The sequence below is a fragment of the Podarcis vaucheri genome (assembly GCF_965113315.1).
Source record: "Podarcis vaucheri genome assembly, chromosome: 3".
Lineage (NCBI taxonomy): Eukaryota > Metazoa > Chordata > Lepidosauria > Squamata > Lacertidae > Podarcis > Podarcis vaucheri.
In genome coordinates, this window is record NC_138761.1 from 112,266,959 (window position 1) to 112,290,224 (window position 23,266).

Consider the following 23,266-nt stretch of genomic DNA (forward strand, 5'->3'; position numbering starts at 1 on the left):
AGATTCCACCTAGGCATCGCCCAGATCACTTTTCTGAATTATATCTGTATTGCTTTTATGTTGTCCCACCCACGACATGCCCACAAAAAAATAAGGGAAAACCTACACGCCCCTGTTAGCACCAGGACATTCTTCTCATGGGAAAATTCTGCGGATTTGCACAAATTCTACAGCTGCCCTAGATTTAAGAAGTATCACCAACACTGCTCAGTACAATGGATATTTATAGCACCTGGAAATAATTGGTTTCAAGTTTCTGTAGCAGGATAGAGTCTATTTTTTAAGGAAGGAGATGGTTTCAGATCTGGATGACTGGGAGAGGGTAATAAAAAGTCAACTGCAATGCAGTAGGGTAGCTGGACTCCCACTTTCCTGAAATGTACATTAATCTTCGAACTTGTTGCTAAAAAATAAATATATGAAAACAAATCCATTCCCAAATGCAAGACAGAGTGGTCCTCCTGGTTGAATACTTCAAGCATGCCCTGTACCTAAATTACATAAGCAAAGAACAAAGCAAAATTTCCATTGCAGTTCAGGATAACATGATTCTTGCCCTTTTCGGTACTGGATTCTTTCCGTCCTAGACATCCTTGCAGGAATTGCACAGTGGTTAATGCAAGATAGCACCCTGTTGTAACAAACGGGCTTTCTCCATAAAGTTCCTCTTAAAGGGCATCATGAAGTCATCAAAGTCCACCTCATAACTAAAACGCTGCCGACGCATTTCTCTCTTCCTTAGAAGGTCTTGGGTCGTCGCTTCTGGACTCCAAGTCTTGAAAGAGAAAAGGATCTCATAATTAAGATTCAGCAAATGGGCTATCCTTATGTACATTTCTTAACGGAAGGAAAAAAGCATGGTTGATATATTTTATAATCACCCCTCCCATGCCCCCGCCATGCTGAATTTAGGATTGAAAGAAGTCTTCTTTTGTAGCCTATGGAATAGGTTTCTGGTGTGTTCTTGATCATAGTGTGTTTATGGTACCCAGAAAGTTTGGCAACCTCCAGTTACTATCTCGCTTATTCCCAAATTTTATATTTTCCAGGCAGCTTTCTTCTCCAGAAGGATATTTTCAGTGGTCCCCCCCCCCCATAAAATGTTTATGGGTACTCTCATTTTCCTACTCATATTGAAATACTGCCGCTCAATGAGGCCAAACTTAGATTCACAAAATGTTTAGGGGTATGCGTATCCCTGCGTCCCCCCAGAAAAAAAGCATTGGATATTTTGTTTCGCAAACTGAGCCCCTCCCCAGTAATGCTGGGCTCTGGAATAAAGTTAGCAACATCTAATTGTAAAGGATTCAGAATTATGGAGCGGAAGTACTCCAGCATAGCTGAAGCATCACATACAATCCTGTCCCCTACAACTCCCAATAGGGGAAATATTCAAGAACAGAATCTCTTTGTGATCATTTCCTTCCCCTCAGATGAGTGGAACACTAAGAAATAAGCCATTCTACCACATTCTTCCCCAGAGACCCACTCGGGTGTTAAGATCAGCAGAGGGAGCTGGTCTTATTTTGCAGACATACCGTATTTTTCGCCCTATAGGACGCACTTTTTCCCCTCCAAAAATGAAGGGGAAATCTGGGTGCGTCCTATGGGGCGAATGCAGGCTTTTGCTGAAGCTTGGAGAGCGAGAGGGGTCGGTGCGCACCGACCCCTCTCGCTCTCCAGGCTTCAGGAAGACATCCGCAGCCTAGGCAGCCCTGTGGGAGGTCCCGCAGGGCTGTCTAGGCTGCGGATAGCAGCCTGCTTCCTGGAGCGTCGGGCGTCCTGAAAGCAGAGTGCCCGGCGCTTCGGGAACACATCCGCAGCTTAGGCAGCCCTGCGGGAGGTCCCGCAGGGATGTCTAGGCTGCGGATAGCAGCCTGCCGCCCAGCGCGACGGGTGCCCTGAAGCAGAGCGTCCCCCCACGCCCGGCAGACATCCGCAGCGTGGGGAGCCTTGCAGGAGTTCCCCGCAAGGCTCCCCACGCTGCGGATAGCAGCCTGCTGCCCAGCATGAGGGGCGTCCTGAAGCAGAGCGCCCCCCGCACCCGGCAGACATCCGCAGCGTGGGGAGCCTTGCAGGAGTTCCCCACAAGGCTCCCCACACTGCGGATAGCAGCCTGCTGCCCAGCGCGAGGGGTGCCCTGAAGCAGAGCGCCCCCCGCGCCGGGCAGACATCCGCAGCGTGTTGGAGCCCTGCAGGAGTTCCCCGCAGGGCTCCCCACGCTGCGGATAGCAGCCTGCCGCCTGGCTGGCGGGGCACCCAATGCAGAGCGCCCCTCGCGCTGGGCAGATATGGGCCAGCCCCACAAGCTCGGGGGACAGCAGGGAGGCGCAGCGCCGCCATCCCGCTGTTCCTCGACCTGGTTCGGTTTCCCCGACCTGCTTTTGGGGGGAAATAAAGGAATTTTTTCCCCTTTATTTCCCCCCCCAAAAAAACACTAGGTGCGTCCTATGGGACGGAGCGTCCTATGTGACGAAAAGTACGGTACTTACCCTCTGTGGTGTGAAAGTGATATTAACTTTCCTTGTGGCTCCTCTGGTTATCAGTGAATTCAGATGGACGACATTATCCTTGAGGGATTCCTTCTTCTCCTCGAAGAGAGATTTCTCAGCGACAGTTTCCGACGACTTTAGAACCTTAAACACAGAACATCATCAGCTGCACAAGTGTTTGTGTGTGTCGTAAATGTCTCACGCAATTAGCCGGAAGAGGCCTTTTTGCAACCCAAGTTTCTCGTTATGTGTCAAAATCCAAAAGCAGGGGGCTGTCGCAGTAGGTATGGGGGTCATGGAGGCTGCTCCCCCATTGCAATGTGAGCACTGATAATACTAATACTAATACTAATACTAATACTAATAATAATAATAATAATAATAATAATAATAATAATAATAATTTATTTATACTCCACCCATCTGGCTGGGCTTCCCAAGCCACTCTGGGCGGCTTCCAAAAGAATATTAAAATACCGTAATACATTAAACATTAAAAGCTTCCCTAAACAGGGTTGCCTTCAGATGTCTTCTAAAAATCTGGTTGTTGTTGTTCTCTTTGACATCTCTTTGACATGTAAAAACACCAGGCAGGCCCCGCAAATAACCCAGAGATGCATTTTAAATAAAAGCACACATTCTACTCATGTAAAAACACGCTGATTCCCAGACCGTCTGTGGGCTGGATTGAGAAGGCAATTGGGCCGGATCCGGCCCCTGGGCCTTAAGTTGCCTACCCCTGTAGTAAAGATTTCTTAGTTTACAAAACTATGTGCATTGTCTCTTTTTTCAAGTTGTGCTTTCTACAGATCAGTTTCATTTGTTGTGAGACATTAGTGTTACATACAATGTTAGGTTAGGAAGAAAAGGGGGGATGAGGGGGAGGCGTGGGGTGGGGTCAGGTGGCAATGTTTCTATTCTTCTACTTAGTGTACGTGTGGGGTTTTGTGTCAGCGTCACTTGTGTGGGTTCTCTTACTATTCGCTAGTTGTGTTTCCTTGGTGGTGAGAAAGCTTGGGGGTGGACTAGGGTGTGGGTGGTTGTCTTTGATTGGCTGTAGTGAGATTTGTTTTTGTGTGTGAGTGGGGTGTGTGTGTGTGTGCATTTTTTGATCAGGTTAGCCAGATTGATTTGTATGTTGTTGGCGGATTCGTGTCGTTGTCTTGTTGGGCTGTGTATGTGATAAAGGGGAGCTATACCAGGCCGAAGGCATCTTCTTCTATTTGTCCCTGTGTCAGCTTCAGTTTATGGGTTAGTTTTTCTAATAAGGCTGTTTCCCACACTATTTGATACCATTGGTCCATCCATGCTTACTCCAGACAAGTCTCTCCAGTGTCTGGCTATGATGCTTCTGGCTACCGTGCAAGCTGTTGAGGTCTTCTGCTCCCATTACCCCCTGGCCAAGCTGCCTGGGGATGACAAGAGTTGAGTCCAGCAACATCTGGGGATCCCACCATTGAAGAAATCTCCTGTGCAGAACCATGGCTTCGCCTTACCTCCTCTTTCACAGACTCTTTCGACGCAGGTTCTGGCATCTTTGCCTTGGGAGTGGCAGGCGTTGCTGGAGTGGTTGGGGCTCCTGAGGCTGCTGAGGCTGCTTTGGCTGGTGCCTTTGGCTTGGCCCCCTTTTTCCCTTTCTGCTTGTCCCCTTTGCCGTCCGGTGGCTTCGGCATGCGGTCCAGCGTGTCTTGAATGTAGTGGACCAGCCGGGTGTCAGCATAAGCCTTTGCAACTTCCAGAGCGTTTTGTCCTGTTTGAAAAAAGAAGGTGGCTCAGTATGTGAGGGCAGTGGCGTTCTTCTGCCTGATGCCAGAGTGATTCCATGTCACCAAGAATACAGGGACAGAGTGGGATGGGAGCCCAGAGTATTTGGGTGGTAAAGATGCTATTGAGATACAGTGGTGCCTCGCAAGACGAAAAGAATCCGTTCCGCGAGTCTCTTCGTCTTGCGGTTTTTTCATCTTGTGAAGCAAGCCCATTAGCGGCTTAGCGGCTTAGCGCTATTAGCAGCTTAGCGGGCTTAGCGGATCAGCTGATAAGCGGTTTAGCGGATCAGCTGATAAGCGGCTTAGCGGCTTAGCGGATCAGCTGTTAAGCAGCTTAGCGGATCAGCTGATAAGCGGCTTAGCGGATCAGCTGTTAAGCGGCTTAGGATCAGCTGATAAGCGGCTTAGCAGCTTGGGGAAAAGGGGGGGGGAGAGGGGAAAAAAAACCCTGCAGGAACTCACAAGACATTTTCATCTTGCGAAGCAAGCGCATAGGAAATTCACTTTGCAAAGCACCTCCAAAACAGAAAACCCTTTCGTCTAGCGGGTTTTCCATCTTGCGAGGCATTCGTCTTGCGGGGCACCACTGTACAACTAACCTGGGTGCATAAAGTTCAGTGGTGAAGCACTGTAAAATGAATGGATTTTGAATCCATTGGCGCCTACCTCTTTCTTATTTATTTATTTATTGACATTATATACCACTCTATACCCAGGGGTCTCAGAGCAGTTTACACAGGCTTCCTCAACCTCGGCCCTTCAGATGTTTTGAGACTACAATTCCCATCATCCCTGACCACGGGTCCTGCTAACTAGGGATCATGGGAGTTGTAGGCCAAAAACATCTGGAGGGCTGAGGTCGAGGAGGCCTGAGTTTACAGAATAAAATCAAGACATAAAACCACAAAATACATAATAGAAATAAAAACAACAACCCAATAGCCCCCTCCTCCCAAAAAACCCCCCACACAAGGGCGTAGGATATAATCAGATCAACCAAAGGCCAGGTTAAAAAGAAATGTTTTTGCCTGGTGTCTAAAGGTGCATAATGAGGGTGCCAGACGAACTTCCCTAGGGAGAACATTCCACAGACAGGGAGCCCCATGGACTGCAAGAAGATCAAACCTATCCATTATGAAGGAAAACAGCCATGAATTCTCACTGGAAGGACAGAACTTGAAGCTGAGGCTCCAATACTTTGGCCACCTCATGAGAAGAGAAGACTCCCTGGAAAAGACCCTGATGTTGGGAAAGATGGAGGGCACAAGGAGAAGGGGACGACAGAGGATGAGATGGTTAGACAGTGTTCTCGAAGCTACGAACATGAGTTTGACCAAACTGCGAGAGGCAGTGGAAGACAGGAGTGCCTGGCGTGTTCTGGTCCATGGGGTCATGAAGAGTTGGACACGACTAAATGACTAAACAAAAACAACAACATAAGCTGGAAAGAGTTATTTTTTTAAAAAAGAAAAAGAAAATGTAAAGGGGCAGTGATTCAAATTCCTGTCTAGGTCAGAAGTTACTGATGAAACACCATAGCTAATTTAAAGGTTGCATTGGCTGTCAATTAGCAGTAACACAAAGGTTTTACCTTTTCTGTTTGTCAGCTGAGGCTTAGCACCGGCGTTGACCAAATGATGAACCGTGTCCAGTCGGCAGCTCTCAAGGCCTCTCATCAATGGGGTTCCATAGTTGATTGAAATAGCATCTACTGTTGCTCCAGAATTGATGAGCAGTTCAGCAATATCCTGCTGGCCTGCATGGCATGCATGGTGGAGAGCAGTCCACATGAAATTGTCTGTTGCGTTCACATTAGCCCTGCAGGCAAAGAACAATTGTTCTCTATATTAGAAATATGCTGTTTTGTCACATAGGGACATTTGAGGAATTTCATTTCAGTGAATTCCAATGAGAAGGGACCTGATTTGTATCCATCCTACTCTCGTGTAGGACCCTGGCAGAGACACATGCCCGACTGACATGTTCTCTCCCTCCTGGTCGATCGTTCGGGAGCTTCAAAAGCTTTCTTCTTCCCGAACATCATAGAGACCGATGCCAACAGACATCAGCACACTTAGGGATCCACAGAGTTTGCGCAGTTGCGTAACAGACCTCAGCAACTCAGCATTCTGGCTAATCTACTTTATTTATATATAAACACACACAGAGCACTGCAACATGGCTCCCTCTCTCTAGCATCAGACCGCAAAGAGAAACAGAACAAAGGACAATCGTCCCACTTCACGGAACACAGTAACACAAACATCCTGTCTCCGTCACTTTCCATTCTGTGGAATGAAAACATACACCGCCATGTGATAGACAACAATCCCATGATGGCAGACAAGGAGAATGGATCTCCAATAATTTGCACACACCAATGCCAGTTTCTGTTACAACTACTGCAGTGCCTGATTGACATGTAAGCTAACAAGCTATAGCTTAGGGCCCCACTCTCTTGGCCCCCCCAAAAAAAAATTAAAGGAAAAAAACCATACCTGGATGTACATTTCCAAAATATAGGATAAAAACCAAATAAAACAAAACCTATATACAGCAAAAGTGTTTTGTGGTCTGTAGGCTCCTATGATGTAAGTAATGAGTACATAAATTACCATATAGCATACCAGTTTTTTTGCTCTATAAGACTCACTTTTTCCCTCCTAAAAAGTAAGGGGAAATGTGTGTGCATCTTATGGAGTGAATGCAGGCTGCACAGCTATCCCAGAAGCCAGAACAGCAAGAGGGATTGCTGCTTTCACTGCGCAGCGATCCCTCTTGCTGTTCTGGCTTCTGAGATTCAGATTTTTTTTCTTCTTGTTTTCCTCCTCCAAAAACTAGGTGCGTCTTGTGGTCTAGTGTGTCTTATAGAGCGAAGAATATGGTATATTCAACACAAAAAAACAGAGACAGTTTGTTCCTGTCAAAGAACAGCAGGACATATAAAGGGCCCCATTACCTTCAGTAGCTTAGGGGCTCATCAAACCTAAATGGGGCCCTGACCAACTGCCATTATTCATCACCACAATGATGGTACACAATTGTCTGGGACTGGGTAGAGGAGGAATGGTGAAGCCCACCTCCCCAGCCTGACCCTTCAAAGAAGAAGACCATTCAGAATTACAACAGGGGTTTGAGGGAGGTCACAGCTGACAGTTGGCTGATACATTATCACTAGAAAGCATTCCAGACCCACCATCTCCCAGAACCCAGCGAGTCTTAAAAATAGGAGAGCAAAGGGCCCTCAGCGCCAACCGTAGAAGGGATGATGATTGAGGAAGTGGGAGAGAAGCGGAGATTTACTCGGAGCAACACCATTATTCCGAGAGGCCACATTTCTAAGCCTCTCTCTGTGAATATTGAATAAAAGCAGATGATAAGGATTTTCCCTTGTCTTGTCCATTCCTGGCAACCAGCCATGGGGGTTGGTTCCTCTGCTGCCTGACAACAGTTGATGCAACACCTTTCTTTAAGCCAATCTCTAAGCGGTTTGCCAACAATGTCAAAGCATCCACATACAGACGGTACATTTAAAGTACATGAGTTCCCTGGAAGAACCTTGGAAATTGTAATTTACTCCCCCCAGAGCTACAATTCCAAGCACCCCATAACAAACTACCTTTCCCAGGATTCTTTGGAGAAGTCACGTGCTTTAAATGTGCTTCAAAGTATATGTAAAGGTAAAGGGGCCCCTGACCATTAGGTCCAGTAGTGGCCGACTCTGGGGTTGCGGCGCTCATCTCGCTCTATTGGCCGAGGGAGCTGGCGTACAGCTTCCGGGTCATGTGGCCAGCATGACTAAGCCGCTTCTGGCGAACCAGAGCAGCACATGGAAGCACCGTTTACCTTCCCGCTGGAGCGGTACCTATTTATCTACTTGCCCTTTGATGTGCTTTCAAACTGCTAGGCTGGCAGGAGCAGGGACTGAGCAACGGGAGCTCACCCCGTCGCGGGGATTCTAACCACCGACCTTCTGATCAGCAACCCCTAGGCTCTGTACCCGCGTCCCTCAAGGTATATGTACACAGTCATATACTGCCTTTCCTCCAAGGGGCTAAGGCTATCAAGCATTGCATTCTCCCCCACCCCATTTCACTCTTGCAACAAATCTGAGAATTAGGTCAGTTAGGCTTAGAGATGGTGACTGACCTAAGGTCACCAGATGAGTTCCATGGCTGAAGAAGGATCTGGCTGTGGATCTCCTCAGTCCTGGTCCATTGCTCCCACCATGGTTGGAAAATTAGCTCCTCCAATCAAACATGCAATCTTCCACGACAACTTGCCTAGGCTGTCACATCACAATGATGACTGTCACATAGCCATTTGTCTTCAACTAGGGGGTGAGGACATACTACTACTGGCCTGCAGCCTGAACTAAGGTGGGAGACAACAGCACCTCTACCACAAAGAACACACAAAGAAATGGGTCTCCAAGTGGATCTTTGGGTTAAAAGAAGGATATGAAAAAGTTGACTACTGATCTAGCCCGTCCCTTTGGGCTGTTGTTTCCTTCACAACCATCTTGTGAAGTCGCATAGGGCAAGACTTGGTGGCCTGTCCAAAGCTACCCACTGTCAGGATGCTGTCAGCGGCTCCTGGCTGGTTGCCCAGGAAAGTATCAAGACAAGGAAAAGTTTCATACCCTCCCTTTTCATTTCAATATTACAAAGAGAGGCTATAGCGCCCAGCCTGTTGGATAAAGGCATTGTCCCAAGTGAATCTCCACCCTCCGTTTCTCCCACTTCCTCATTTGTCACTTCTACGGGTGCTGCTACGTGCCCTCTGTCTTTGAGCTCTTCACTCTCCTACTTTTAAGGCCCGTCAGATTCTGGGAGATGGTCTGGAATGCTTTCTAATGACACCATGTCGGCCAGCTGCCGTTTCGCTCCTGCCTCCTCCTCTCCCATTATTTCCCAACTTTCCCCCTCATCTGCCTCTGAGCTGTGACCTCTAACCCCTGTTGTAAATCTGTACTGTCTTCCTCTTCCTCCTCTCTGGAGGGGTCAGGATGCGGAGGCGGTCTCCACCAATCCTCATCTGCCCAGTTCCTGATGCCCACTGATCTTTGTGTTCCCATCTGCACTCTGTCAACCTCAAAATTCTGAATGCCCTGCACAGAGCATGGATACACCCCTCATAAATTGGGGGATGCATCATCACTGAAGCAGTCAAGTACAACATTTTCCTGTTACCTAGAGTGGACACCCAGGGGAATGTGGCTCCAGACAGGGAGGACTTCCTGTCATACCTGCTCTGGAGCCTCCTGCCCTTGTGTATGACCAGGTAGATGTGCATGAGCCTAGCAGACCCTGTAAAAGGGCTAGCCACACACCCATATTTCCTTTTTCTCTTTTCAGACTTCTCTCTTGGACCTCCTCTTCTGGCTCTTAGCCAACACATGGGTCATCCTTACAAGAGGATGGAAGCCACAAGGCAGAAAGTCTGAGGTGTAGCTCAGACTTCTTTTCTGTCCAAATGTAACTGTTACCCCAAGATCAAGCCTGCCTTCAGATTACTGTTGTGAACTGAATGTAAGTAAAACTTTACTCTTACTTTTAAAGAAGACTGTCTTGTGTTATTATTATTTTAAGAGGGGGGAAAAGGGGGAACTTACTAGGAACAATCCAGACTGGATTGCTTAAGTTAAATGATTCTAACAAATCCATCAACTTGCTTCCAACTATCTGCAAGGGAATGTGCTCTCCTTCTTGCTCACTGGTGTGAGTGAGGAAGGATAATGTTTCATCAATACATCCTCTCCTACCTTCCTCAACATTCCCACATAAATCCCACATTACTTGTGTCTACAGGGTTGCCTCCTATGCCCACCAGCCCAGTAAGCCACCAGAGGAAGTAAACCCACCCCCTTTCTAGGAGAAACTTCACCACTTCGATGTTCCCACTTGCGCAAGCAGCCATCAAAGGAGTTTTGTAGAAATGGTCTCGTATGTCCACTGATACCCCTGCCTCAAAGGCTTTCTTCATGGACGAAAGGTCTCCGTCTTTAGCGAGGTAGTTGATGTGGGCGAAAGTCTTCAACGGGTCGTCAATGTACCACCAGGAATCATCTTGGATGGGGTGCTCAGGAGGGTGGTCCCGATTGAACCGGTTGCAGTCCGTCACGTTCTTATAAGTTTCGATCATGTACTCAGGCGGCCCGCCATTTTCCCGCCGCGGGTACGCACTCTCCGGAATGACGCAGATTGGCATAGGGGCGACAAACTTGGCTTTCCTGCCTCTCGCTTTCTTGGGCTTCTTTTTCTTGGGACCATAAGATGTAAGGAGGAAGGCTTTCTGCAAGAACCGGTTGCCCTTAAGAAACTCCTCGAACTTAATTCCTCCTGCTCGTGTTTTCTCATGAGCCTGAGCAATTGTCATTAATTGTTCAGCCTCCACAAACGGACACCTCTCTTCAATGATGGACACAAAATCTTCCTTGTTCACGGCCCCGTCCCCTCGATCTGCGATCTCAAATGCTTCGCGAAGACTTGCCTGGTGTTCTACAGTCCAGTCATGTAGCCTAACAGCCCAGGGCGGGTTGGGGTTCTTCACCCCAGGTTTGGGCTTGGAATATTTGGCATAGCGCCGCTCAATCTTACGAATCTCCTTACTTGCTGCTTTGAATCCACCGTCTTTAGCCACCTGCCTCGGTGTCTTTTTCTCTAGGTTCCTCCATGTAGGGTCAGTGCCTAAAAGGCAAAAGTGTAAGTTCCAATGAAGACAGCTCCAAAATCTTAGAAAATGAGTCAAAAGAAAGTCTCAACACCTGGGGATCATCAAAACCGTGGCTGACTCATTCATTTCATGGCTCTCAAGATTCTTACAGAATAGAGGTGGCTAACCCTTTCTGGCCTGAGGGCCACATCCATCCTTGATCAACCCTTGGGGGGGCCACATGCAGTTGGAGGGTATGGCCAAAGGTGGGTGTGGCCACCCCACATTCTTTCACACACTCCCTTGCTTGGACACAAGCACCACACACCAGCACACAACCTGCTCACCTCTGCAGATGTGTGAACAATCCACAGACAACCCCACAAATTAAATGTCCATACAACAAAGCATTCACAATATATTTGATATTATTTAATATACAGTTAATATTTTTGATTAAATATATTGTGTATTTAACAGATTTAATACATGCAACCAGTAAACCAATTTCACACGCAAACAGATGTGGGCGCTTTTTCTAACAACAAGATTTCACACAAAGATTTCTTAAGGCTTTAAGATGTCATTTTCCTGAATGTTGCTGAAGGCCGCCAAACAAGGCATTGAGGGCCACAGCTGTGGGTTGGACCACCCTGATGCAGTATATTACAGGCACCGAAACGAGATTGCTTCGTTCCTGCTTGAGTGCAGTGGATTCTCATTCACTGAATCAGGTGACTGAACCCCTGAGTTTATCCTGGGGTTGGGGGGAGCACTTCATTCTCAGACATTCCTTTACCTCTTTGACCTATAAATCTGCAGCACTCTGCATAACCCCCAGCAGCAGCATAATGTAATGGCGTGTTTCCATTCATGGCTATCAAACCCACATCTCCATTGTAGGCGGAAATAAGCTTCAGGATCTGGGAAGCAAAGTCAACACCATTAAACCAAGACAGATGTACTTTAACCAAATGTACTGTACCTGTTTTCTTCTCAGCAAAATTGCAGCAAATGGATGCCACTTAAAGAGTCTGAAAAGCTGTAACTATATAAGCTGGGGCACCAGAGAAAGGCCTAATTCAGGGGTCAGCAAACGTTTTCAGCAGGGGGCCGGTCCACTGTCCCTCAGACCTTGTGGGGGGCCGGACAATATTTTTTTGGGGGAAATGAACGAATTCCTATGCCCCACAAATAACCCAGAGATGCATTTTAAATAGAAGCACACATTCTACTCATGTAAAAACACACTGATTCCCGGACCATCCATGGGCCGGATTTAAAGGAGATTGGGCCGGATCTGGCCCCCGGGCCTTAGATTGCCTACCCATGGCCTAATTAATATTTGTAATGGCGAGAGGGCAAAATTCCTGCACAGAAATAAGGCAAGGGCTGGAAGACCTGCAGCCTTTCAAAATTTGTGAGACTACAAAACCCATATTTCCTGACTACTTCACCATGCTCACTGGGGCTGATGGGAGTTGGAGCCCAGCAACATCTGGAGCATAGCTGTCAATGTTTCCCTTTTTTAAAAGGGAAATTCCCTTATTCCAAATAGGATTCCTCGCAAGAAAAGGGAAAAGTTGACGACTATGGCCTGGAGAGCTGAAGGTCGCCCACCTGGGGGGGGGGGACACAGAGGAAATGTCTTATTCTATAAAGAATGGAAGCCATGAACAGGGGTTAGGACTGCTAAGTAGTTCCTTGCTGCCTTCTCCTCTACCTGAGAAAAAAGGGGACTGTGTGTACAGTGGGAGCCATTGTTCTTCAGGTACAAAGCAGGCCTCTCTGAAAAAGATCACGATCCTAGCAGAAGAAATGAGATATTTCTGTGGCCTGTTTTTTCTTCTTATGACAAGGGCCAAATCATGTGAAATTTGCATTTGTGTGGGTGTTTCAAAACAGTGCCCAGTTTAGAGCAGTGAAGTTGGCTTCCCCGCACAGGGCGCCAAGCCAAGGGGGTTCCAAATTGAGAAGATCCATCACTGAGAAGATTCCTTTGGGGGTGCTAAATTCTGGCCTCGCTCAGAGCACTGTGCTACCAAAGATGGCCAAAGCCCACCGCTATCCCATACGAGCCCTGCATGGGGAGCCGTGATCCACAACAGAATTGAGGCACAGGCAGAGGGGAGTTTAATCCTCCTCCCATCATTGCTGCAGTGACTTCCAACATAAATCCCTTCTCCCAGATGAAATTGGCAATTGCCTTGAGACAGAAGTTGCTATTGTGCAGCTTCACCTCTTGGGCAAATAGTAAATTTGAGGGTGGGCTCCATTTTTTTATGGTATGGCACAAACCCACTCCCAATCTAGATTGGGCTCTTTGCAGCTGCCATTTTTTAAAAACCACACAAAGACATATTGAATATAAAATGTAGTATTACCCAAAGGGACGCGGGTGGCGCTGTGGGTTAAACCACAGAGTCTAGGACTTGCCGATCAGAAGGTTGGCGGTTCAAATCCCTGCGATGGGGTGAGCTCCCGTTGCTTGGTCCCTGCTCCTGCCAAAGTAGCAGTTCGAAAGCACGTCAAAGTGCAAGTAGATAAATAGGTACCACTCTGGTGGGAAGGTAAATGGCGTTTCCGTGCGCTGCTCTGGTTTGCCAGAAAGTGGCTTAGTCGTGCTGGCCACATGACCCGGAAGCTGTATGCTGGCTCCCTTGGCCAATAAAGCGAGATGAGCACCGCAACCCCAGAGTCGGTCACGACTGGACCTAATGGTCATGGGTCCCTTTACCTTTATTACCCAAAGGGATCATCGTTCTGACTCTTTAACTAGCTATCTGCCACTTTTAAAACCATCCTCATGCCTCCTCACTGCTCTCCAGATCTTCAAGTTTCTCCCTCCCTGAAGGAGGCAGAGGCTGAGTGGTGCTGGACAGCACTGGCTCTGCCTTCAGGACCATGACCCTCAGACTGTGCAGGGGAGTAGGGAAAACCCCAAGTTATCACAGCATACAAAAAAACATAAAGGTAAAGGACCCCTGGACGGTTAAGTCCAGTCAAAGGTGACTCTGGGATTGTGGCGCTCATATCACTTTCAGGCCGAGGAAGCTGGCGTTTGTCCGCAGATAGCTTTCTGGGTCATGTCTAAACCGCTTCTGGCACAACGGAACACCATGACAGAAACCAGAGTGCACGGAAACACCTTTTACCTTCCCGCCGCAGCGGTACCTATTTATCTACTTGCACTGGCGTGCTTTCGAACTGCTAGGTTGGCAGGATTTGGGACAGAGCAACTGGAGCTCACCCCACCATGGGGATTCGAACCGCCGACCTTCTGACCAGCAAGCCCAAGAGGCTCAGCGGTTTAGACCACAGCGCCACCCGCATCCCTCTCGCCATAGCACACGACTATAGTAACTCCATGTTTCTTTCTATTCAGGTCAAGCTAAACATTCTGAAAAGTGTGCTTTGAGAAAAAGCGAAATTGGATTTTCTGGGATCCCCTCTGTTAGCCAAATCTGATTATTAGTAATTAACTGAGAGAGTTCCTTGGGCTGGGTACCTTTGTTTCTGACACCACCAACAAAGAATACCTCAAAAAACCCTCCTTTGGCAGCAAAATGTGCGGCATGGTGTCTTTCATTGTCAAAAACATTAACATTTCCACCTCTCTCAAGAATACCGCGGACCACATCCAAAACCCCTTCTCTGGCTGCTTCCATCAGGGCTGTGCGGCCGGTCGCCTGCAGATCAGACAAAGGGAGGAAGAGAGGGACAGGGGAGAGAGAGAGAGAGAGAGAGAGGAAAAAAAATTAACACATATTTGCTCATTTACTGTATTGCAAAAAGTGGGGGGGGGGGGACACAGAGGAAATGTCTTATTCTATAAAGAATGGAAGCCATGAACAGGGGTTAGGGCTGCTAAGTAGTTCCTTGCTGCCCTCTCCTCTACCTGAGAAAAAAGGGGACTGTGCGTACAGTGAGAGCCATTGTTCTTCAGGTACAAAGCAGGCCTCTCTGAAAAAGATCACGATCCTAGCAGAAGAAAAGAGATATTTCTGTGGCCTGCTCCCAATCTTGAATTTACACGTGTATTAGTGTGTCTTGATAACGCCAGGAGGAGCAATAGATGAATCTGACATTTCTCCACTTTTCTCATTTCCCTAATCATCTCCAAATGTCCACATCAGTTTGCAATTTCTTAATATCCATACATAGAAAGGCTTCCTGGAAATTCACCAGTATTTTAGTGTGAATTTATTTTTATGTGCTTCCTTACCATGCTATATTGTTTTTAACACTCGATTGGAAGCCACCCAGGCCGGGGAAACTTTCCCCAAGCTGGGGAAACTCAGCCAGATGGGCGGGGTATGTATAAATAAATAAATAAATAAAGCCATCTGCAGTTTTTCAAATTACAGCGGTACCTCGGTTCTTGAACGTAATCCATTCCAGAAGACTGTCCCGAGTTCCGAAACGTTCGGAAACCGAGGCACAAAGGGCTGGCTGCAAATGCAATTGAGAATATTGGAAAAAAATCGAACGACAATTTTTCAATCAAAAAATTGAAAAAGTCGAACGACTTCCAAGGTACGTTTGAAAATGGAAGCATTTATTTCCAGATTTTCCGTGTCCGGGTTCTGAAATGTTCGACAACAGAGACATTCGAGAACCGAGGTACCACTGTGTGTGTGTGTGTGTGTGTGTGTGTGTGTGTGATCTCCTGCTTGGTTGCTCAGGATAATAAATATTCTTAAAACATTTTTATGGTTGATTAATTTAACCAACTAGCCACTGCAGCCCTAATTATTAATATGCTTATGCCTGTCGGCATTCCACTCCCCACTCTTAGAATGGCTAAGAACATTCTTACTGGGTTTGTTGCGTTAGGATCTGCTCCTCTCTCCAAAAATGTCATGCACATATCTCTGATCTCATGCGCCTGCTCACAGGCTTGTACGAAAACTGGCTTCCCCTCAAAAGTGCAGTTGTTAACATCCGCCCCATATTCCAGGACCATCTGAACACAGCGGAAGTGGCGTTTGGTGGGCAGAATGCAGTAAAACAGAACACCTGTGTGAAGAATAGTTGCAGAGTGGCTTAACAGGGAAACAGCCGTGATCCTGAAAAGAGAGACCAACCACTAATTGCCAAGTAGTAAAATAATCTGTTTATTGCCTTTGCATAATGCCCATATAACTAAGTGCTGGGGGAGGGTTGCAGAGGCATTAAAATATAGCAATCCAATCCAAACCAAAACACACACTCAAACCGATTAGTTAAAATCACACCACCAAAATATACATTCCTAAAACCAGCATAATCACATCAGTTGAAACAATGAGGAAACCAATACGAAACTAGCAAAGGGGGGGGGGTTGAGCAAAGAACTAACGCACCAGATATTTGCGGTGCTTTGTTTCTGGGGGGACGGGACGGGACGCAGAGGTACGCATACCCCGAAACATTTTGTGAACCTAAGTTTGGCCTCATTGAGGGGCAGTATTTCAATATGAGTAGGAAAATGAGAGTATCCCTAAACATTTTTTTTAAGAAAAACAAACACTGGATATTTGTACCCATGGTAATTACTATGAAGGCTAGGGAAATCAAAACGATCTTCAGCAGGTATCTAAAGACCATAAAGTGGGTGTCAGGTGAACATCTTTGGGAATGACATTCTAGTTATTTTATTATTTATTGATTGAATTTATAGACTGCCCTTTGTCTGTAGATATCAGGATGGTTCACAACCTAATTCTATCAACCGGTGGTGGATGGGTGTCATTACTGATAAGGCTCTTTTCCTTTTTTTTTTTTAAATATTTTTATTAAATTTTCTGTTTTACAGTTTCAAATAAACACATTACATCCTTCAGCTATCAATGACTCCCCTTCCTTTCTATCCATGGTTCATTTTACATATTTTATATCCTTGCATGTTTTAGAAAAAACTATACCAATCAGTTTTCCATTATTACATCCATCAAAAGTTACTGACACTTTTGAATTTATCTTAATGCTGCCAGCATTTTTAGCTATACAGTTATTTCCCATATATTCAATAAACATTTTCCAATCTTCTCTAAACGTATGTGCTTCTTCTTCTCTTATTCTATATGTTAAGTCTGCAAGTTGTGCATATTCTGTCAACCTATGTTGTCAATCTTCTTTGGTTGGGACCTTACTCATTTTCCATTTTGGGGCTAACAAAACACAAGCCGCAGTTGTTGCATACATAAATAACTTTTTCTGACACCTGGGGATTTCAGTCTGAATTATCCCCAGCAGAAAGGACTCTGGTTCTTTTTAGAAAGTAATGCAAGTTTCTTTTCCTAGCAGACACCTGACTCACTTCATTAGCTAAGGGAACCTGGGAAAGGAACTCAGATGAAGATTTCAGGGCCTGGGCAAGTATGCATGGGAAGAGATCATCCTTCAAGTAACCTGGCCCCAAGCTGTGCAGAACAGGGGTCAGCAAAATTTTTCAGCAGGTGCCGGTCCACTGTCCCTCAGACTTTGTGGGGGGCCGGACTATATTTTGGAAAAATAATAATGAACGAATTCCTATGTCCCACAAATAACCCAGAGATGCATTTTAAATAAAAGGACACATTCTACTCATGGAAAAACACACAGTTTCCCAGACCATCTGCAGGCTGGATTTAGAAGGTGATTGGGCCAGATCCGGCCCCCGGGCCTTAGTTTGCCTACCCATGGATTAGAGCTTTAATTTATTTATTTTTCCAAAAATTTTATTAGTTTTCACAATATTATAAACAAACAAACAAACAAACAAACACACACACAAGACAAACAAACATAAACCATAGCCTTATTAAAAATTACAGTTATTAACTTTGTTAAGTGACTTCCTCGCTTCCCCTTGATTGAATTTCATTGCATTTCCTTTTAACGGTTTTCCAAATCCCAATTTTTATGAAATTTAACTTAAACATTAACATCCTTAGATCTTCACCGTATGGTGAACATATTAATTCATCACTTAACATAAATAAAATCCTAAGCCCATTAAGTATCTGCAAGCTATTTTCAGTTAGTTTAACTTAACAAATTTAACTAAATAATCATGGTTTAGAGCTTTAAAGGTGAAAGCCAGCACTTTGAAATGTGCCCCAATGTGGATTGAACTTCTTGAGCTACAAGAGAAATCCCCACCTCCCTTGCCAACACCTGTTTCTCATTACCTTTTCCTTCAACATCAACGATGGTCATGTCTGCCTCGGCCTGGACTAATACATCCAAGGCCAAGTCATGTCCCAGCTCAGCGGCTTTCATCACGGGGGTGCGGCCCATCCGATCCTGGACATCCGGATGAGCTCCGAGCTCCAAGAGAAAGTTGCACATGTCAATGTCGTTGGCAACACAGGCCAAGTGAAGAGCAGCCTCCCCATCGACTGGCTCGGTGAAATTGATGAGTTCCGGGTAGCCGAGTTTGGTGAGCTTCTCAATCTGTTTCTTGTCCTTCTGGCGAACACACTGGAGAACTTTGTAGATCTGTAGGTTTTCGAGCCTTTTGTCAGCCAACATTCTCAGTCAACCAAAGGAAGGATATTCTCATAGAGGTGGTTCTCTGGACAGGAGGAAGAAATGGGAGAAAAATGAGTCTCCTTTGTAATGGAAATGTACCCCATTTGTGCTGTGGTGGTTAAGAATATCTGTTAAAGGATGTAGAATCATAGAATCATAGAGTTGGAAGAGACCACAAGGGCCATCGAGTCTAACCCCCTGCCAAGCAGGAAACACCATCAGAGCACTCCTGACATATGGTTGTCAAGCCTCTGCTTAAAGACCTCCAAAGAAGGAGACTCCACCACACTCCTTGGCAGCAAATTCCACAAATGTGACTGTGCATAATAATAATAATAATAATAATAATAATAATAATAATAACCACCAAGAAGGCCCTTTGCCTGTGGCGCATGACACAGAAAAGCATGCCACACTACTGTAGCCAGTGGAAGCTGGTCCATTAAAATGAATGGGATATTGCCCCACCAACTTCAGTTTCCCTTCAGCCGATTCCCACCAGCCTATCTTCTTACAGCTGGTGGCATAGCTTGTCAGCTTCCTCCTCCTTAGTCTACACACACACACACAATTTTTCTGTTTTACAATTTAAAAAACTCATTTAAACATCCTTAAAATATCAATGGCTTCCCTTCTTCTCTTTCCATGGTTCATTTTGCATATCATAAATCCCTGCATAGTTTACAAAAACTATACCATTCAGCACTGGTGGAGGAAGAGGGGGGCGGGGGGAGTGCACCACCCCCGGCAGCGCGATCCTGGTGGGGTGCCATCAGGGCTGCCCCCCGCCTGCGCTGGGTGCCACGCCCCTGGGATGCACACTACGCCCCTGTGGGCAGCATGCCACACCCCTGGGATGCACACCAAGCCCCCGGGACGTGCACCAGCCCATGCCCCCACCTGCTCTCCGCTCCCCCAGTGCTGGAGCTTGAAGCTCTGCCACTGCCATTCAGTATTCCATTATTACATCCATCGAATCTTGTTTACACTACTGATTCCATCTTAATGCTGCCAACATTTTCAAGTGCACTCAATATCCCATGTGTTCAATAAATGTTTTCCAGACTTCTCTAAACGTATGTCCTTCTTGTTCTCTTATTCTATATGTTAAGTCTGCAAGCCGTGCATATTCTGTCAGCTTAAGTTGCCATTCTTCTTTGGTTGGGACCTTGCTCGTTTTCCATCTTTGGGCTAACAAAAGACAGGCCGCAGGAGTGGCTTACATAAATAACCTTCTCCTTAGTCTTAATGTTGCCCTTGTAGAACTCCAAACAGGCAGGAGGATGGAGACAAAAGTAGAATTAGTTGGCTCTGTCTGTCATTGGCTGTGGCTCTGTGGACTGTTGATGTCCCTGCCTTCCACTCAACCCAAAGGGCACCAGTCACCACTGGCCACCACACTTAAGTTTGCAGTGAGTTGTCCTTTGCTACTGCTGTTTGCCATTGCTGTTTGCAACTCATTAATATTCCTGATGATGCAACAGTGCATCATAGCAACAATGCCATAAGTCAAAGATGGAATGGCACATTAGCCTTCACTTGAATCTGTTTTAAAATTCTAGTTTCTAGGAGTGCGTCAACTGAGCCTCAAGAATAAACCCTCAACCTCTTGGCAAATACGGGTGCTGTGATGTTTGCACACATTGCCAGAAGCCTCCTTGTGAAACCTGAGGGTCAGAGGTGCACGACAACAAACCCAAAGAACGACAAACAAAGCAAGTTCACACATGCATGGGACATCCAACCTGGATGGATTTAAAAGAGGATTAGGCATGGAGGACAAGGCTATTGATGGCTGTTGCCCATTGAGGGTGGTAGGAAAGGAGGCAAGTTATAAGGAGAACCAGAGCCAACAGCAGACCAGGTCAACAAATGCTAGGTTTGGCCCCATCCTCCTCTCTGCTGACTTCTACAAGGACAAAGCTGAGCCTAAGGCGGAGGAAGCCAACAGCCATGAATAACCCCTGTAAGTAAGAAGGTGGGTGGATGGGGGCTGGTTAATGGCAGACTAAAGTTGGGTCCTTCTTGTAGGCATCTCAGAGGCATCTGATTGGCCACTGTTACAACAGGATGCAGGACTAGATGGGTCTTTCGTCTGATTCAGTAGGCTCTTCTTATGTTATCTAGGATGGCATGGAAGCACTAAGGGTTGAATGCCTGGATGCCAAACCTACAGGCAGAGCTTTTGTGACACACCAGGTACAGTGGTACCTCGCGTTAAGTACTTATTTTTTTCCGGAGATCCCTTCTTAACCTGAAACTGTTCTTAACCTGAAGCACCACTTTAGCTAATGGGACCTCCAGCTGCTGCTGTGCCACCGGAGCATGATTTCTGTTCTCATCCTGAAGCAAAGTTCTTAACCCGAGGTCCTATTTCTAGATTAGCGGAGTCTGTAATCTGAAGCGCCTGTAACCTGAAGCATATGTAACCCAAGGTACCACTGTATTACCTTCTGTTCAGACCTGGGGGCTCTGTGCTGGAAACATGCCTTCAATTTCTCAAAAGTTTCCTTCCCCTTCCATTTTGCTGTCTCAATCACAAGGTGCTTCAGAATTCCCCTAAATTTGGGTGGGTGTGGAGTTGAGATTACCTATCATGGTGCAGTGATTATTATGTGCCTATTGTCCCCAATTTCCATTAAACATTTCCCCAGCATTCTGCAGCTTATCTAGCTGCCCACATTTCCTAATCCCTCCAAATAAGCCCCATGGGAAAGGAACAACCTCATGGAATTCCCCCCATAACTTTAAGTGAAGTGCATCTGGAGGGACTGCCTACCAAGCATCTGAAACTGGTGTGCCCACTTTTGCTTTTAAAGGAAGTCTATATGTTTGCCTTTACATGTATTTAAAAGTAAAAGGCCTCAGTTTCAAAAAATATATATAATAGCAACAAACAGCTGTCAGGTACATATTAGTTCCTTTACACACAAACACAACCCAGCTTTTTGTGATTTACAGGAAAGCCTGGTCAGAGACGTCGTTGAGTTTTCAGGAAGGGCAGAGCACCTGGGAAGGCTGCCAGCAGATGGTTTGAAGAACGGACACTTACAAACACCCTCAGCCACTCTGAATGTAAGGTGGGAGTGACCAAACTTCTCCCACGCACCTGGGCCAGGCTTTGGTGATATGAAGCCCTGAGCTAGGTCATAATTTGGTGCCCCATGCCCTCAAAATTTCTTATTTTCACAATAATTCCTTTTGATACTGTTGCTTTTGCATGGATCTTCTCAATAATAATAATAATAATAATAATAATAATAATAATATTTTGTGCTCCCTTGGCTTGGTGCCCTGTGCAGGGGAACAAACTTCACCACACCAAATCCAGTGCTGCTTCATGATAATTTCAGCTGCATTTTCTCTCCCCTTTGCCAATTTTCATAGTTCCTTTTCTTATTAATTGATGGAGAACGGTTTTTTTGTTTATTTTTTAAAACCCAATATGTTTCTAGCTCAGCATTCATTTTCATGCTCACCAACATATAGTCAAGTCACAAGACTCAGATCTGTATACAAGAATATATTAATCTGCCCTCATCAATAATAGTCATAGAATTATAAAGTTGGAATTATTATTATTATTTCCCCAAGAGCTCCTTTATTTATTTATTTTTATATAAAACTATTTATTTGGTTTTTCAAATTAAAATTTTACAATCACAAACATACAACTTAAAAACAAGATTCCAAAGAATCTCCTGGGCTCCCCTCCTCCCCTTTGTGGGTCCTATTATTAACCATTTCCTCCTGCATCTTTTATACTAATCCAAATCTTGTACATCTCCATTATATCCAAAATTCACCATTAAACTACAAGTGTTATTCAGATCCTACCGACGACTTTAACTGTTTACAATGGTTTTTAAGGTAAATTATAAATTTTCCCCAAGAGCTCCTTTATGTCTTGAGGATAGCTGGCAATAAAGTTCACCAGCTGCAGTTCTATCTGCACGTATGACTTATAAGCAGTTGCAGTTCAGCAGCAAAGCAACTCCGAGTCAACTCAGTGGTCCCTTGAAAGACAAACAACAGAGCCTGAAAGAGAACAGCCTTCCACCGAGCGCATGCAGAGTTCTACGCGCATGTGATGAAGTCCGCAATAGCCTTTGCTTGTCAATCAATCTGTTCGGTCCTTTTAAAGGCGCTGGGCTCTTTGGGCTGCAACACCATTCCCAACGCAGGGCTCTCCGAGATTCCTTTTTCTAGACAGAAGCACTAAGGGATTACATCACTCCCCAGAAACAATGACCACTACTGGCCAGATCTGCCTGGATTTCGCCCTCTCCTCCTTTTAACCTGCCGCGACTCCAGCAGCTTACCTGCAAGCTTTGCTGACGCTCCAGGAGAGCTGGAGGAGACCAGACGAAAGCAGCCGCCCAGACGCCTGGTAGATGGGCATGACTCTTCCCCGCTTCCTCCGCGGGCTGATGGCAAGAGACCAGGAATGGTTCCTTGGGCGGGTGGCAGCCTCCGCGAGAACGAGCGTGTCCCCGGAGCACCCAGCGGGAGGAGGGGATTGTTAGACGGTAGCTCCTATAGCAACGGAACCAGGGAGAGGAAGCGCGCCGGCGCGCGCGTAACAATGGCAAGCCGGCTCCCAGCCTCGCTGCGCAAAGCGGAGCGCAGGAGCCAAGCACATCCCACTCCCCAAATCACGTGGAAGGGGAGATGCAACGGAGAGGAGCCCGAAGAGCAGAGCCAAGGCCACCAGTTTGCAAACACGTCTAGAATCAGAGCCTTGCAAGCAGTGGCGTAGCGTGGGTTGTCAGCACCGGGGGCAAGGCAAGTAATTTGCGCCCCCTAACCCGTGGATTTTAGCACTCGAGTCTCTTCCGCGCCCCCCCCCAGATGTTG

The 23,266-nt window shown here is 46.3% G+C and overlaps 1 protein-coding gene across 3 annotated transcripts; it reads right to left on the reverse strand.

Moving 5' to 3' along the window:
• Window positions 1–207: 207 nt before the first annotated feature.
• On the reverse strand, window positions 208–22,935 carry ANKEF1 (ankyrin repeat and EF-hand domain containing 1). 3 transcript variants are annotated; one of them, XM_082215517.1, is made up of 10 exons: window positions 22,732–22,935; window positions 18,067–18,452; window positions 15,732–15,931; window positions 14,452–14,601; window positions 11,712–11,835; window positions 10,122–10,947; window positions 5,850–6,076; window positions 3,989–4,242; window positions 2,493–2,636; window positions 208–775 (listed from the first exon to the last, which is right to left on the reverse strand). In XM_082215517.1, exons 2-10 carry the CDS (start codon window positions 18,407–18,409, stop codon window positions 614–616), a joined length of 2,430 nt encoding a protein of 809 aa, XP_082071643.1. In that variant the 5' UTR covers window positions 18,410–18,452; window positions 22,732–22,935; the 3' UTR covers window positions 208–613. The 3 variants fall into 3 exon arrangements, with proteins under 3 accessions (XP_082071643.1, XP_082071644.1, XP_082071645.1); XM_082215518.1 differs by lacking the exon at window positions 22,732–22,935 and adding an exon at window positions 19,633–19,818; XM_082215519.1 differs by lacking the exons at window positions 15,732–15,931; window positions 22,732–22,935 and having other exon boundaries at window positions 18,067–18,213.
• Window positions 22,936–23,266: the final 331 nt, after the last annotated feature.